This window comes from Drosophila yakuba, chromosome 2R (genome assembly GCF_016746365.2).
Source record: "Drosophila yakuba strain Tai18E2 chromosome 2R, Prin_Dyak_Tai18E2_2.1, whole genome shotgun sequence".
Classification (NCBI taxonomy): Eukaryota; Metazoa; Arthropoda; class Insecta; order Diptera; family Drosophilidae; genus Drosophila; species Drosophila yakuba.
Window position 1 is genome coordinate 13057175 of NC_052528.2, and position 16754 is coordinate 13073928.

Consider the following 16754-nt stretch of genomic DNA (forward strand, 5'->3'; position numbering starts at 1 on the left):
TTTCGTAAATTGGCAATGTCATAAAACGCACACACTCACGCAGACTTTCAGGCACTTGTGCCCTCAGGTCGTATTCGCAACATTTCCCATTTAGCGTGACATGCTTTCATGCTTTCCCTTACCCATTTTCCCTTCTCCGTTTTCCACTCACCCACTCCAAAGCCCCGGCATTTCGCATTTCTCATTTCCCATTTCCCAGTTGCCATTTGTGGCCCGCTGCCCTGTTATGTGGTAATTAAAATGACTCTTGGCCCATCTCCGACGCGTTTTTGGACAGCTTTTTACTGCCACTCAGCCGATGCGTCGTATGCGTAATGTCTGGCTAAATTATTAATTTACTATGGCCCCAACGAGTGTTGTTAATTAATTTGTATGCATATGCCGGAAAATCGAGACTGGGTGGTGCTTGAGCTGGCACGAGTGGCTGCAGTATGCTGATCCGCTTTAATGAATCGCTTCAAATGCTGGCCAGCAAATCCCATTACCATTGAGTGGATGACGATGGTTGTGGTATATTAAGTGATACGAAATAATTATGGCTAGGTAGGTGAGAAGTTGGTCTGAAATGATCTGTGAAAGGTTTTTATCTTTGATTATCTCGGCTTCGAAGGGCACCATAAAAATGTGCAACAATCAAAGGGATTTAAAGTCTCTGGCAGTATGCTTTAAGGGTTCCCCACGTTTTCATCTCTATTATGTTTATTACACCCCCACACCCTCGAAACCAACATTTTCACCACCACGACTGCAAGGTGCACACTAAGCTGTGCTGCGGTTAGTCTGTTCGCTTTTGCCTTTGCTGGATTGTTTGCACTGCGGCAACGAGGCGTGTGATTAATTTTAGCCGGAATAGCCGACAAAAACCCCTTCATTCCGCTCCTTTGTCACAATAAAAATGCGGAGAAGGGTTGGGCAAACAAAAACATATAATAAAAACAGTAAACATTTAATTGCCTGACAAATATTTGCCCTTCGCTCCAGCCCCAAAAAAGGGGTTTAGGGCCAAGTTTCGAGAGCTCGACAAATAGGCGCTGATGAAAAACTTTAGTAGTAAAACTTCCCCAGTTGGCTTATGCTTTCATTTCTCCTCCTTCTTTCTTTTCTTCTTCCCTCCATCACATGCTTTCCCACTTCTCTTGTGCCATTTCTCCGTTCGCCCTCCGACTTTTCTCTTATGCATTATCGGCATACGCTGCTCATATAACTTTGCTCGTCGCCTGCCGTTGAAAGTTTTGCGCAGCTTGACAAAAATTTCAAAGCCCTGCGATGGTTGCTATATATGCAAAAATCTTAAGCGAAGTATCGATTTAGCCGCAGGCTAAAAATTATTTACAAACGAATGAACTTTTAAAGGGCCAACTCCAATTGAGTGGGTTGTCTGCGGTTGAGTTTTGTTTGTCTGCCAGCTCGACAGTCCTTTGCCGATGCCCGGAAGCCTCACTACAAAGGACATTGTATGGCGGGCGAGTTCCCAACTAAATAAATAAGAACCACAATATTTTGTACGAATTGAAAGAGTGTAATATTAAAAAAAAGAGTGAAAAGTTAGTGTTTTGTATTCTAAAATTTTAGTATATCTGTGAAATAATGATCTTCAATGATCTTTACAAGAGTTTAAATTAAATTATTCAAAAGCAATATTTGATCGCGGTATATCGATAAGCTGATAACTGTGCTATCGACATGCCACGATCGGTGAGTAAGTATTCATCGCGTCCCAGCTCTAGCGATATTTAGAGATGACAATGTGGCCAGATCAGCTAATTTTCCTTCAAATCTGGCTTCTTTCAAGCCATTAAATTAATGGAAATTTAAAGTAAATTGGGTTGAAGGTTCGGTTTACTATAAATATTCTTAATATATTACTAAAAGAAAACAAAACAAAAAACATAACTATAAAAAATTATTTATAAACGGACTATTGACATCAAAGACAATATAAAATCCAATTACACGGGCATATAAATGCCCCACGAAAAGCACACAGGCGCACTGTGACGTTTTAGCTTTTTTAAAGCTTTCCTCGCCCTGCGTAAGGCAGCTTTATTTTCTGTACAGCTAGAAACAGCTTTTTTTCTGCCAGCAAACTGGCAACACTGGCGGCAGGCGTCTCTACTCGCATTGTTATTGTCATCACTATTGCATTTACATTGTTGCTGTACGTCGTGTTTTAATTAATTTCCATTGCGTTTTCTGACATTTTACTAGCCGCATTATGAAAATTTACAAGCAGAAACTGCGCGATGTGTGGCTGCAAATGGAGGAGTTTCGCGCGTGGCTGCGACGGGATCCGGACGACTCCTACCGGGCGCACTGCCGCTTCTGCAAATGCTGCGTAAACACCAAAATCAGCGATCTGCGTGCCCATGCGGCGACCAAGAAGCATATGAAGCACTTGGACCTTAAACCGCATCTCGTAAGTGTACACCGCTTGTGACAAATCCCGCGTAATTTGGATTCACCACCACCACCTTTGCAGAAACCATCGGACGGCAGCCACTTAAACAGGTCATCCGCCAGCAGCTCCAGCGCCACACCCTACAAGGTCAAGGTGAAGGCACAGCCAAAAACTCCCCCAGTGAAGAAGGAGAAAATCAATGCCTCGGATCAGTCCGTCGACTACGAGCAAATCATTGAGAATCTGGCCCTTTACGAACCGGAGCAGGTCATGTTCTCCTCGTGCTCCTTGACCGGCGGCGGTGAGCAAAGGCTGGAGGACGAGGTTGAAGGCGAGGGCGAGATGTCCACCATCAGCATTATGGACGAGGACATGGTCAACAAGGCGGTGGCCAATGCGCTGCGCACCCAGAAAGACAGCGCCCAGATCTTCGGGGACTTTGTGGCCGACCGACTGCGACAGTTGAACGCCGACGCCTCCGAGTTTGCGAAGGACAAGATAATGAAGGTTATTCTGGAGGCCGCGTCCATCGATCGGGCTCCCACTTATAATTAAAGTAAATCGCAAATATTAGATTTTAGTATTGACTATAGTTTGAATAAAAAATGAATTGTACGTATGATAAATTAAATATGTCACTTTTCTTGCTAACCTGGGAGGTTTACTTCTATTCTAAAAGTAACAGCAATTTAATTATTTACCACATTTTGTATACAACTTTATTATTCTTTGTAAGCATTCTTCAATATTTTTATTTTATTATATATTTTTAAAAAAAGAAATGCTGTACCAATTGCACTTATGAATAAATAGTTTTTCATTTCGAATGCAGAATTACATATATTTTGAAATTACCCTCTTTTAAAAAGTTCTATAATAATTGAGTAAATTATTTTGGTTGTATCCAATGAGAGACATTTATATTCTTCTTCAGAAAGACTAAGATTAAATCATAATAAAACGTTGTATTTTTCGGAATTTATATTATTTTCAAGGAAACTATGGCCGGGGAAAAAGGGGTGCGCAGATAAATTGCTAAAACTTTCGCTCGCAAGTTCATTGCCCATGCATTAGTTATTTAACAATTCAGCATTTTACCCTTTACGCTTTAAGCATTAATCTCGCTGGCAATCTGCTTTTAGCCTATTTTTTTTGTTGCGGATCAAAGTTTCACTAGAAAGTAATTTAAACTTTTGCTTTTACCCTGCGAGTGGCTGGATAGATTTTTACATTTTGCATTCAGCTCGAACTGAGGCGTTCGTTCCACTCAATAAACGCCAGACGCAAATTTTGTTTAACACTTTTTGCCTATTGGCATTGTAAAATAAGAATAAAATGCGAAGAAAATCTAGAAGTAAGGAGGGGTGGTGTTCGATTGTCTTTTGCATAAGCCGCTTAGGTGCTTACTTTGATTTCTGTGTTTTCTCGATTTTCCCTCAATTGGAGAACTTTATGTGCCGGGCTGTAAACTGGAGTTTTATTTGATGTTAGTAAGTAATGGCAATGGCAGCATGCCAATGGAAATCTGCTTACAATTTTTATGCCAAACCATTCCAAATTTGATTGCCAGCCAGCCACCATTGGCTCGGTTAGCCCCTCTTGTTCAATAATTAAACGACTTCACCTGGTGGACGCCAGCCAAAGGTAAAAGGCATGGACATAAATCAGGCTGCCATAACTTCCTGCAAATATCGAAAGTCCATTAACAGTGAAACATGTTTGGTTCTAGCTTGAATGGCTATTCTATGTACTTAGAAAAACGCTGGTGTACTTCGATAATAACTATTTTTCATTATTTGCTTCTAATAATAATATTAAAATATACTATTATCATATATATATATATGATAATATATATTATATTTTCAGATGAATTTTATTTGTAAGACTCATTTCTAAAACCCAGTTCTATTCACACTCTTAATGCTTAATACTTTTCTGCGACATGGATCACATTTGTTGCCGTGCTTTTTCCACGCTAGCATTTTCTAGTTTTTGTTTGTAGCACCTGATAGTGGAGGGTCGGTGGGCGTGGTGCGTTGAGGTGCACATCCTGTCTGCATCTGATAAATGCCTTCGAAAAGCAGGTTTAATTAAAATACACACCCATTCGGCGCTTAGACGTCAATGAATAGTCCATCGATGGGCTTGTTGATTTTCCAGCGCAATCGAGGCGTAAGCATAACACATACAAATGCGCCAGCGCCACCCCTTTAATTTGCCCGCCCCCTCGAGTAGTTTTCCCATTGACAGTGTTTGTTTACTTTGACATGTTGCTCAAATTGCAAATGTGTGTGTGTGTGCTAGTGCTTGTATTTGCCAGCCTTTATTTGTGTTTGTATTTGCCAAAGGATATTATCAATGCTCTAAGTTTCGGTGGCAGCTTAGTCAATCGATCAAATTAGTAAATTGTAATATTGAAACGAAACGAAGGCAATTTTAACTTCGAGTTAATTAATTAGTACCAAGTGAAGGTAAATTTATGTTAGCAGCATAGCTTAACTTATTTCTAAGGCACTCAAAATTATTAGCAATGGCAACAGCAAAATGCTGCTCACCTAACTTATACTCATTTCCTGGCTGTGCAGAGATAAAGTTCTACAGGATTTAACTAAGGTATCCGCCTATATATTAATCGACAACTGAGTATTCCCCTTTCATAGCCCCCTTCTAATAGCAATACTTTTCGACTGCTGAACTCAGCCTTTTGACCATAAGTCCCTCACTGACTGCCACCTTTCGATGACAAAGTAAAAGTCCATCATCATTTACTTGTATCCCCCCTCTCTCGGATCAAAAAACCGAAAAGGACTCGAGCGTCTCGGGATTGAAGTGTTTTGAGTACAGTTGTCAACATGCTCCAGTTTACTTTTATGCCACATCAGCTATGTGCCACATCCTGGGCCGTGGGTCGGGCCTCGCAGATTAACAGATTATGATCTGACATGAGTTGAAATGTTGTTAGAAACTTCATTAGCAACATGTGTGTCCTGGATGCGAGAGGGATGTGCGTCGATTCTTGTTGCGCTTCGGTGCGCAATTAAAGCAATAAAAGTGTGGACGACTGCACACTGAATGGGACGTGGACATGGACCTGGCCGGCTTCAGTTCATCCAATCCTCGGCATCAATTCAGAATGCCGGCCCATGTTCCTCCTGCCTCTTGCTAAAGTCCCCACAAGTTCAGGAACTCAAAAAAATAAAAAGGAAATTGTCGAGTGGATGCAGGGCAAAAATAATTGAGAATGGAATTTAGCGTGGCACGCATACTGGATATGGCCTATTTTATGCCCTGGAATATACACATGTGTATATAGTATACATCTAATTTTTATTTTTTACTTTTTTGTGTTAAATTTATAATATATACTTCACAGAAAATCCCATATTCTACTTCTTAGTAACGTCCAATTGAAGTGCTTTAAAGAGCATTGAAAGTACTTTTATCGCTGCATCCCTTTTAAGTTTTCCGTTTTTAATTCCCATTCGAATTTGTTGGGCTTATTTCAGTTGTTGTTGTGGCAACTCTAGGCCACTGTGATTGTGCCACGCCCCCCGGCCAGCATCCCCTGTCAGCCGCCCACTCGCTAATCCCCACTTTGGACGGCCGAAAGCCTATTTGGAACTTTATTTAATGCAATTCTCGTTCAAATATATACGTGTTTACTTAATGGATAGCGAATTTGGTAGATTTCGGCCAACTGGACCACCATAATGGGAATTAGAAATTAATTTCTGACCGTTTTGGCGAGAACAAACAGAAACAATGATGCGGGAAAGTCCAGAGAGTAAAAATCAACGAATGGATGGTTGGCCTCCCCGCTCTTTTTCGCAGCCGCACTGCACTTTATTAAATGCACTCGCGCAGCGGGGATGGATGGTATTGTATGCACATTTAAGGACGAACCGACAGCGAGAGAGATACCGGCGAAAGAGAGACAGATAGATGGACGGAAACCAGCTGCGGTCACACTGTAAATTAAATATAAAATGTCCTGCGGACTGTCGCTCTTTATGCCATGCGGCTGGCCAACAACGATGTCGACATCGGTCAGCATTGCAGGCCGGGACCAGAAGTTTTCATTTCTCCGCATTTTCGAAATGTTTTTCCCAATTCTGGGGAATTGGGCAGGCTATCGGGGGGCAGGCTGAGGTGGTTCACTGGGGGGTCAGAAGCCGGGGGGCAACTAAAATGCAAAACAAAGGGAAAAGTTGACAACGAAACCAGAAAAAAATGAAAAACCCGAAACAAAACTTTAAGCATGCGGATGCAACCGTTGGGCAGGAAAGTCCTGATGAAAGGATATTCTGACGCACACACAAGTCACAAGACTCACTTCGCCCATCAACAATTTCAAGTGCACTTTGGTTTTGTTCTGCTTTTTGCCCCTCATGTTGTAGTACATCGCATAGAAAAACAACAACTGCAGGAGCAATGGCAAAAAAATGCACACAAATGATGTCCAGGCGACCAATTAAACTAATAGGATTAAATTAAATTATTACGGAAGACTATCCTTTGTTTCCTGTGATTGCGACCACTGTTTGCATTCAGCTTAGAAAAAACAGGTTTTTTTTTTATTAAAATGCAATTAGATAAAATCAAACGGTTTAACATCCATTATTAATTTAGCTGCGAAAATTGAAAAGTCACAAAGTATAATTGATTGATGTGCCATATCTGACGATATTACATTAGGGATTACGGTTAAACATAATACAAATTTATTAATTACGTATTTTAAGCAGTAACTGTGTATTTGCTCAAATTACTTAATTATTATTATTGTAATTCAGCTTGTTTATCAAAATAATTTGTAAGCTAGTGGAAAGTTTTAACTACTTTATTAAGAACCATCAATTTGTGTGTTTTAAAATGATCTTTTTATCTCAAGTCCAAAACGCAAGTTACAATTTTGCGTGGTGTGCGACGGGGAATTCGCTTGATGTTTTTTGATGAAAATAATTGTAACATACTTTTCGCAACCAGCAGTCGCAGAGGCCACGGTCACGTTGGCCAACTAGACAACGTGGCGTATACGTAGTCCGTGCTCTCAGCCACGTTATCGTTGGGGGCCCGGCTCTTGAGACGCCTTCCGCTCGACTGCATAGCATTTGAATTTGAAATATAATTTGCTTTATTATATGCACTCACTCGTCACAAATTGGCCGGCACAACAATAAAACGTGCTGCAAGCAGAGGGCAAGTCTGAGGCATAAAGCGAAATGGAATGCGTCTGGGGGAAAGTGCAGGAGTCGGATTTGATTGCAAGTTCCATGGCGTAGAAAGTAAAATGCCAAGTCACATATTAATATGCAGACGCCGTTAGCCGAGTATCAACTTGGCCGTAAATCACCTGAGAAGCCGCAGGAACTCAGGACTACTCGGTAGCTCGGTTGCTCGGAAGCGCAGAGCTCGGAACCACAGCTACGCAACAGCTGTTAATTTGCTAGCAACTTCTCGTTTTGGTCGACGGACCGCAGCAAAAGTTCAAGTCAAAATGAAGATTTATTTGTCTGGCAAGCGGATGTAGTCGAGTCTCCATGATCACGTGTCTCATTGCAATTTCCGCAGTCGGATATTTGCCCAGTGCGAGTCGGCCAAGAAGTTGGTGCGGGAGTCACGGGTCCGAGCCAACTTTGCTACTAATTTGTTGCACAAACTTCCACCTCATCCCATCTCCATCTCCATTCCTATAGCCATTCCCATTCGTATGCCCATCCTAGGTTCCCTTCACATTGGCAGAGGCCCGAGTGCCAAGACTCGATTTTAATGGCACTTGAACTATGGTCTGAGGGCCTGAAACACTGAACCCTATTTTTTGTTGGAGTGCATGATATGTGGGCAAATAGAGATGAGTTTTAGAAAGTACTTGGATTATGTATCTAATTTAAATATAGTGTCTAAAAATAATACATTGTAAACCAAACTCAAATTTTTTTTGCTTAAGTAGCACATAATTATTTTAGAATGATAGTATTCTTTAGCTGAAATCATTTGTTTATTACAATAATGCGAGGAACACATACTGAGTTACTTATGAGTTTACTTATAAGTAATTTCCATATAGCATAGCTTATGTTGTTTTCGACCAACCCACTATTTATGATATCTACGAGTATCCCTGTCCATTTGGCCGTCACCCACTCCACTTGGCCGACTCGCTCGTGCTTCATCATTCACATGTCTGTCTGGCGGCTTATGTTTTGCGTTAATGAACAAGTTCAGGGCTGCAACCGTAGTTGTCTAGCATCTGTCTGTTGGTGCGACTACGGACAACGGACAGCGCTCTTCGGACAAACGGACAAGGGACTCCGGGTCGTGTCTATTACGTACTAAATTATTGTGTGTCCATGTCCGGCATGGCCATCTCTTTCGCCCCATATAGATACACATACGTATAACCCTCTCCATTCGGCTGGCTGTCAATTTGAGGATTCGGACGGATGGACAGATGGACAGAAGGACGGACGGACAATTTGTAGGCGACTTTTGACAGTCGTTGGCTCAGTTCGTCTGGCTGGCAAAAGTACGTGAGTGGTTCGTTTTAATTACGAATGACGGCGTACGAATTGAGTGTTGTCTTCTGCATTTTTAAAGGCCTCCAGAGTCAAAAGTTGAGAGGCAAACGAGAGCTCACTGCAAATGCTTACCCCTAAATGCAGTCATAAATCTGTTTGCTTATCTGCCCAACGAGCTGAGTTGCGGGTTCCTCACAATTTACGTCCCGGTTTTCCACGTCAGTTCCCTAACGATTCTTGTTAAAATGGTGGGACTTTGGATTCCTGAAAGGCACTTTAAGCAAAAAGTATATTGTATGTAAGAAATGGTTTGCTAAGATGTTCATGTAGTAGATTAATTGTAATTTTTCTTTAAAAATGAGTAAAAATGTAATTTATTTTGGTTATTCACAACAGCCAAAAATATATTTTACAAGCTCTTTGAGCAAAGGATTCAAAATTTAATGAACTTTTGTTTGAATTTCTCTGTTTTTTTTTTTACACACGGCTGGCTGCTCATAAAAGAGCTGCGCAAAGGAAAAGAAAATTTGCGAGGCTCATTTGCGGGATATATTCTTCAAGGGCAATATATACACGTATGTATATGGGGAAATACATTTTCTTTCGTTTATTATGATGTGTGGCGGCAAAAGGGCATGAAATACGCCCAAAAAAGGGAGACCGGAAATGGAGGAAGAGCAGGGAGAGGAGGGAAAGCAGAGGCGGGAAAGGGATGAGCACTTTGCATAAAGTGTCATGCGTGGGCCAAAAAAGGATACGACAAAGGTTTTATGTCAAATTGAAAGACAGGCCCAAAAAGCTTGGCTCAATTTCAATGCCAAAAAGCAACTAAAACTTGCGACACTCACACGTACACACACAATGTTACGCCCACGCACACACACGCATTCCCATACGCATTTTGCATAAATTATGCGGTTGTCTGTGGTGTTGGGCACAGCCCAAAATGCATGTTGTCGTTTGGCACTGTGGAAAATAAAAGGTCAATTCAACTTGTCATCTTATAGCAAATACAAATGACTTACATAGTAATAAACATTTTATATGATTTTTAATCACTAACTATTAACTATTAAAGGCGCAGTTTTGCGTTAGCCTACGGTTAAGATTGCTACTTTAGCAGACTCAATAGCAACGATTTTTCCCCAGTGCATCCCCACCCGCCCTGGATCGCCATGGCAACAGGAATCAGGCTCTAAATAATTTAGCAACCGGAGCGGACAATAAAATTTCGAGCCCAAATGTCATACGCATGCATTTGCATATGATTTAGCCGGCGCTGGGTGAACAGTATCCGTATCCAAATCGGATTCAGAATCAGAATCAGAATGAGAAGCAGAATCAGGAGCAGAGTCAGGAGCAGAATCAGGAGCAGAGTCAGGAGCGGGCGGAAAAGCGGCTATCAGTGAACGGGAATGCAACTGCAATGGTAAACACACAATGCGCCTCCGCCCCGAAAATCCTTCTGTGAAATTTAATGCCAGCGGCAAATCATCTTTGTCCCTGTGTGTGCGTGTGTTGTGCGGCGAGGATACATTTATGGCATAATTTGTAAATGTTCGGAAGATACACGCACAAACGTATAAACGCACAGTGCCACATGGGCCTAAACTGCATTGTGTGCAACTGTATGGGCAATTTGTATGGTACATTGCATTGCCAACTTTTCGAGCTGCGGCCGTCCGTTTGTAATTTGTTTAGAAATTATATTTGATGATTTGCAAATTCGTTTGGTAGCTGCAATCGCTATACGAAACACAATGGGCCGGAGTCCTTTGATTGTCAACCACTTTAACCTGCGTAGTGTTCGTTAGCCCGGCCAACAGATGGCGCTATTCACTCGAAGCAGACAACGGCAGCCAAAAGGAAAATTGCATGGTAATGGTGAAATATAATGCAATTATACCGCTTCTGTATGTGTATTGGCGTGTGTGTTTGCGCTTGTGGTCGTGTTGATCCCTTTAAACAATAAACTATTGGTTGGCATGGTAACTGCGTCGTCTGTGAGCAAAAACGATTTACGTTAATTGTTAAATTGATATCCGGAATAAAGGCTATTATATGCATGTGTGTTAAAGCCTTTCCCTACACTTGCCAACTATGAAAATATTTGGTTAGTTTTATTCAATTGCTACAGCTTTAATTTCTTCTTATGCTTATTTATACAATTTCATTCACACCTATTTAATAAACAGATCGTGTTTTGAGTCGAACCAAATTCAATTCTTTTTTATTAAAAAGTAAAAAAATCTAAGTGCTAAGATATATGGTTGTTCAATCTAATTATTGCAATTTTCGATAAATTTAAAACAACAAAATTAAAAAAAAAAAAATAGAAAAAAAAATTGTGAAATATCGGATATTTTTAATATGCGTTTTCGCCATAACTTGGCCAAAAATGGCTTTTTTGTGCTGCTAATCAACATAGACTATGTCTATTCCTTTCATTTCGGTATTCGAAAAAAAAAATCGACAAATTTTTGCATTTTTGATAAGGGGTATCTTGATCAAAATTTGCGAAAAGCATCAAAAAACTAAATTTTCCTTCCTTGAGCACAGGTGGATAGGAAATTTTGTTACGAATTCAACGAGGTATGGCATTCCACTTTTGGACAAAACTAGAATTTTTCAAAAACTATAAAAATCGTGATTGGGACAGTTAGCTATGTTTATGGGCAGTACATTTTATTTTAGCTCTGCCACGCCCAGACCCCGAGTATTCATTTATATTCATAGTATTCATTTATTCTTGGCCACGTTATAGTTTATTATAATTCATATCCATTACGTTTACAAATAATTGAAACACCGCAGCCCGCATAAAAACTGTTTTGTGGAAATGGCTATCGAAAAGATGTCATTTTCATGACCCCAGATGATTAAAACCACATTCTCAAAGAAATGCATTTAATTAAATATGATGCCACCATGTTAATGAATACAACCCAATCACCAATTCAACTCCACGAATTGAAAACCATTTGTATTCCAGTTATTTATCTTATCAAAGGAAACCAACACCATTAGAGCAAAGCACAACGATCTATGCATTCACATACAACACACAGGCAGACAGTCTGTATATAAGGTCGGAACTGTACGGAAAACTCCCCTTTGACTCGTTTTCCACCAGCATTCATATTACGAAAAATTCCTGTGTGTCTGCATATTTGATACTTTGATCAATTCAGATGGACGGAGAAGACGAAGTGTAAGCGACGATGCCAATCAGTTGGTCCACACGGCAGCAACCTCATCCAACCTCATCCAAACTAGTCCAGCCACCGAGTCCTTTGGCCATGCTAATGTCCAGGACATAAGCGTTATTATGTGGCTGTCTCCTTGCCCAAACCAGAATCTTCCAGTCAAGTCCAGTTTCGCATGCAGCAATCTAATCATCATCAGGAGCACCATCCGCAGACCAATACCCATACCCATATCCATTGCCACATCCAGTGCAACATATTGGCCAGCACTTGTTTGCTTTTTTATTATTGCTGTGGACCAACACTCCGTGCAATCTATATGTCCAATCTTTGGCTGGTCCACCCATCTGGGGATAAATTTATGCACATTATTTGTCCTGTTTGGCATGTCGCGTTGATTTTTGCGCAATCCTCTTGCACATTTCCAAATGCCATTTGTATGCAAACTAACTGCGCTTTATGCCTCCATGGTCATCATGCCATTCTCAACTCAATCCTGATGCCAATCCCCATCCTAGCCAGCATCATGATGATGATTTTGGACTTTAGATGCCAAAGCAAGACATCAAAATGCAACAGGGAAAGAGAGAGTGCCAGGGAAATTGGGTAGAAATTCATGGGGGGGAAAGGGATTTCTGGATTTATGGCAGTTCAGAACTTATATCTATGTGGAAATCTGTGTACTTAGGCGTTTATGTGTGCTAAAAAAAATGTGGGACGGCAATGCGACAATTTTAAATAATACCTATTAGCTTTATAATTCTAATAGATATATATAATTTTATTAATTTAAATACTTCTATCAAACGTAGTTTATTCACGATAAACACAGCAACTGGCTAAATTGAGTGGCTTATAAAGTTGAGTTCCGATCTCATTTATAATATTAAAACTTGCGTGGCAGGTGATTAATTATTAAACAGAAATAGGTCGAGGATAAAAAAGGACCACGTCCTAAGTTGGCTTGTCCTTTTTGGCATTTTGCAGCTGCAGTCGCCTTTAATTTTGGTTAAGATCTCCGTGTGCTGGCAGATGCACAGGTTCCCATCTCGGTGCAAATCTCTCCTTTTTACGCATATTTTTAACGCGAATAATGATTGCCGAGTGCCTGTGTGAGGAGTTTCGGTAAAAAAGGAGAAATTAGCATATTTGATTAATTTGTTTGGCATTTCGAGGCCACTTTATATTCATGAATTTGCAAATTAGACGTCGCCAGGAGCGCTGTGGCATAAATGTGTTTTTGCATCGTTAAAAAGTTGACAGAAACATGGCTGCCAATTCCTGTATTGCTGTTGGACGTATTGGTAGATTGGACAGACCGAAAAATGTGACTGGAGTATGAAGAAAGCTGAGTGACTTTCGGGCGATAAATGAAGCGAAACTTTTTCGATAATTGCTGGTAATTCTTGTGTGGCTGCGAACAGAGTTTTCCCCCATTTTCCTGCACACTTACCCATCTCTGTCTGTCAAATGTGCAACAGCTGCGGGCAAAGTTAAACAAATAATAAAGTTTTTAATTATAAGCAACGGCAGGCAGGGCAGAAAGTTTATTTTCTTGATCGTATCGAAGACTTTCCTTAACTTTCTCGCCCTCCAACAACTTTGTCATGCGTGCTGTGTGTGGGAAATGGAAGTCAATGAAATTAGTACCAACACATATAGGACCCGGAAGTGTTAGTTTCTGTGACATTTGCATGACCCCTCGCTCGCACCACCCCCTGCCCCATCACCCGATCACCCGCAGCGAAGTATGCAATAAAAAGTTGGCAAGAAACTTATTGGTTTGCCTGAAATAATCAAGAAGCGGAAACTCAAACAATTTGCGGTGCGACTGAAAGTGCAGCTCAAGGTTTATCCCGAAGATTTCCCCCATTTTGCCATTGGTCATTGACTTTGGGGCTTTCCGAAGTGCGTGAGTGGAAAAGTTTGTGGTCCCTCCAACAATGTTGTGCAAATTCAGGTACGAATTCGAACTGGGGAAAAACTATGGAAAAGTCGAGTGACATCCAAATACCTTGGCGGCACTTTGTCTAATTGTAAAGTTTCATGATTAAAATCATGCAACTCTGGTAGGAGTTGCTTAAATATACATATATATAAAAACACAATATCAATTTGTTAGTCCGACTGGTTTCCGGTTCACTTCTTTTCAGTCTAATCATCCTTTTGCTTTTGGCTGACTATCTTCGCGATCCACTCATCCCAATCCTTCTTCCACTTCTCCATCGCCTCGGCCTTGGCCTCGTCCTTCAGCGAGCTGTATTTGATGGAGTTCTTGGCGGTTCGCTTGAGGAATTTCAAATCGGCATTCATGGGTGCGATGCCCAGAAAGGCCATGTAGAAGTCATGGGACATAGGAGCCGCTCGCCAGAATGCCGGACTGCCGGAGGCGATCACCATGGGCACGTTCTCGGCGATCAGCGTGGCAGCAGGATGACTGCGATAGTCGGAACCTAGTTGGAGCACCTGGTTGGACACCGGGCACACCTCCAGGGCGATGTTCAGGTACTTGGCCAGCCGCATAAGCACCGGATGCTTGGTGATTGTGTAGCCATGTCCGATCCTTCTCGTGCCCAGCACAATGGCGTCCAAAAGATTCTGGTCCACGTGCGATCCGTACCAGTTGGTCTGGCCGGCGTGGAAGTAAAAGTGGATGTGGTCGGGCAGCTTGAGCAGCTCCTCTGCGAACTGGCTCAATGGATGGCCCACGTCCTCCTGACCCACCAAATCGAAGCCAACCACAAAGCTGGGAAACTCTTTCTGAAATTAGTTTTAATTAGATGGCACTGCCTTCTCTGTTCTAGATTCACGACTTAGAAGTCAATTAACGACATATGTACATAGACCAAAATATCACAATAAGTTTATTTGTTAGCAATAAGGGAAGCAATTATAATTTGACTAAGACTTACATTCAGTTCTGTGCACTCCTTAATGTATTTGCCCACTACCTCCGGTTGCACATGCCGAATGGGGGCGTATATCAGCTTGGAATCGATGAATCCTGGATGATCCTTCTTGAATCGCTCCAGTGTGTCCTTGTAGATTTGCACTGTTTCCCGCTTGGGCAAACGGCTACCATCCAGGCAGTAGAGTTCGGGGATCACAGTTCTCACCTCCACATATTGGACGCCGTCGGCGTAGTATTCCTGGAGCGCATTGTAGTAGTAGTCTCCCCAAAGGGGGGCATACTGCAGTAGACCGTCCAGCAGACCAAAGATGCCCATCATGTGGCGCCAGGCGTGGGCATTGGTCGTGAAGCTGGCCAAAGGGTACATGCTGAGTCGCATTCGCAAATACTTTCTGAGATTCTCCTCGCCTCGCAATTCCCTCAGCTTTTCCATCGGCTGCCACTCGCCGTTCTCGAAATTAATATCCTTGGGCTTGTCCTTGGCAAATCGGAACTCCTCCACACGACAGCCATTCTGGGTGGTGCACACCCAGAGGTTCTCCCTATAGGTCAACTGGATGACCGCCCTCGAACTGCACATGGAGGTGTCGTGCGCCTTGAGGGCCGCACCCTTGGGCATTCTTCTCAGGATTTGGAAGAGCGGCGACTTCTTCACCTTGCTGAGCACCTGGAAGATGTGGTGTCCCGGCGCGAACTTCGAAGGATCCATGATGCCCTTCTCGTACTCCCGCTTCTTTTCGCACATGATCAGCTCGTTGGCCGCTCGCTCTGGCAGGGTCAACTGAATGTTGTTGCCCACTCCGGAGTAGCGCTCGAAGGAGTTGAAGATCTCGCGCAGGATGCGGTAGTCCTCGGGGGTGCTCTTGCGCAGATTGGTGGTACCCAGCATCTCGAGCATCGACATCTCGTTCGGATTCTCGTGCATCAATTGGACGGCGGTGGGCGTGGCACGCCGCGCCAATCCAGCAAGTTGCATCCTGCGGCTCAACAACACCGCCATCTGCTCCTGGTGCCTTCTTACTTTTACTTTGAAATAAATATTTCACATATCTTGGAATTTAGAAACTATACAAGTCAGAAAAATCAAATGTTACACATTTTCCTGATTGCATTACACGTATAAGTTATAAAAAGATACCAATTAGTTTATGAACTAAATTAATTATATCAGGTCATAGAGCAAGTTACAAGAGGAAAGAGCACAACTATTTAATTACTACTGTTACTACTACTTTTACGAAGTGAAGTCCTTTTGAAACTCTAGCTGCATTGGCCAATGTCAAGTGATGCTTTTAAGCAATTTGCCGAGAGTTTCTTTGAGCGAGCACAGGATTTGCATTCCAGGCATCATCTACTTGTCAATCGGGTCTCAGCCCCAACGATTACAAGATGCCCAGAGGCCAACACACACACTCGTGCTAACACACACACACACACACACACACATAGTCACGCAAAGATTTATCTAACGAACTAAATGGAGGCAAACTAAACTCTGCGCCTCACTCGGTTACAAAATATATACAACATTCTGCTTAAGTGTTTTTTCAGCAGCATTACTTTGCTCGCACACAGATACTCACACACACGCACACTCGCATAAAGAAGTATCTGTGGAACACGTCCCTTCAGTTCGGATGAGTGAGTGTGTGTATGTGTGTGTGTGTGCGAAGTGCAGTGAGCCCAGAATTTTCCGAACCGCCCTCGGGCACATGAAA

The 16754-nt window shown here is 42.1% G+C and overlaps 2 protein-coding genes across 2 annotated transcripts; one reads left to right on the forward strand and one right to left on the reverse strand.

Moving 5' to 3' along the window:
- Nucleotides 1-2106: 2106 nt before the first annotated feature.
- LOC6530422 lies at nucleotides 2107-3029 on the forward strand. The gene is made up of 2 exons (XM_002091302.3): nucleotides 2107-2416; nucleotides 2480-3029. Exons 1-2 carry the CDS (start codon nucleotides 2216-2218, stop codon nucleotides 2951-2953), a joined length of 675 nt encoding a protein of 224 aa, XP_002091338.1. The 5' UTR covers nucleotides 2107-2215; the 3' UTR covers nucleotides 2954-3029.
- Nucleotides 3030-14120: 11091 nt separating this feature from the next.
- Nucleotides 14121-16134, reverse strand: LOC6530423 (adenosine deaminase 2). Its single transcript, XM_002091303.3, has 2 exons — nucleotides 15038-16134; nucleotides 14121-14885 (listed from the first exon to the last, which is right to left on the reverse strand). The coding sequence occupies exons 1-2, from the start codon at nucleotides 16034-16036 to the stop codon at nucleotides 14280-14282; spliced, it is 1605 nt and encodes a 534-aa protein (XP_002091339.3). The 5' UTR covers nucleotides 16037-16134; the 3' UTR covers nucleotides 14121-14279.
- Nucleotides 16135-16754: the final 620 nt, after the last annotated feature.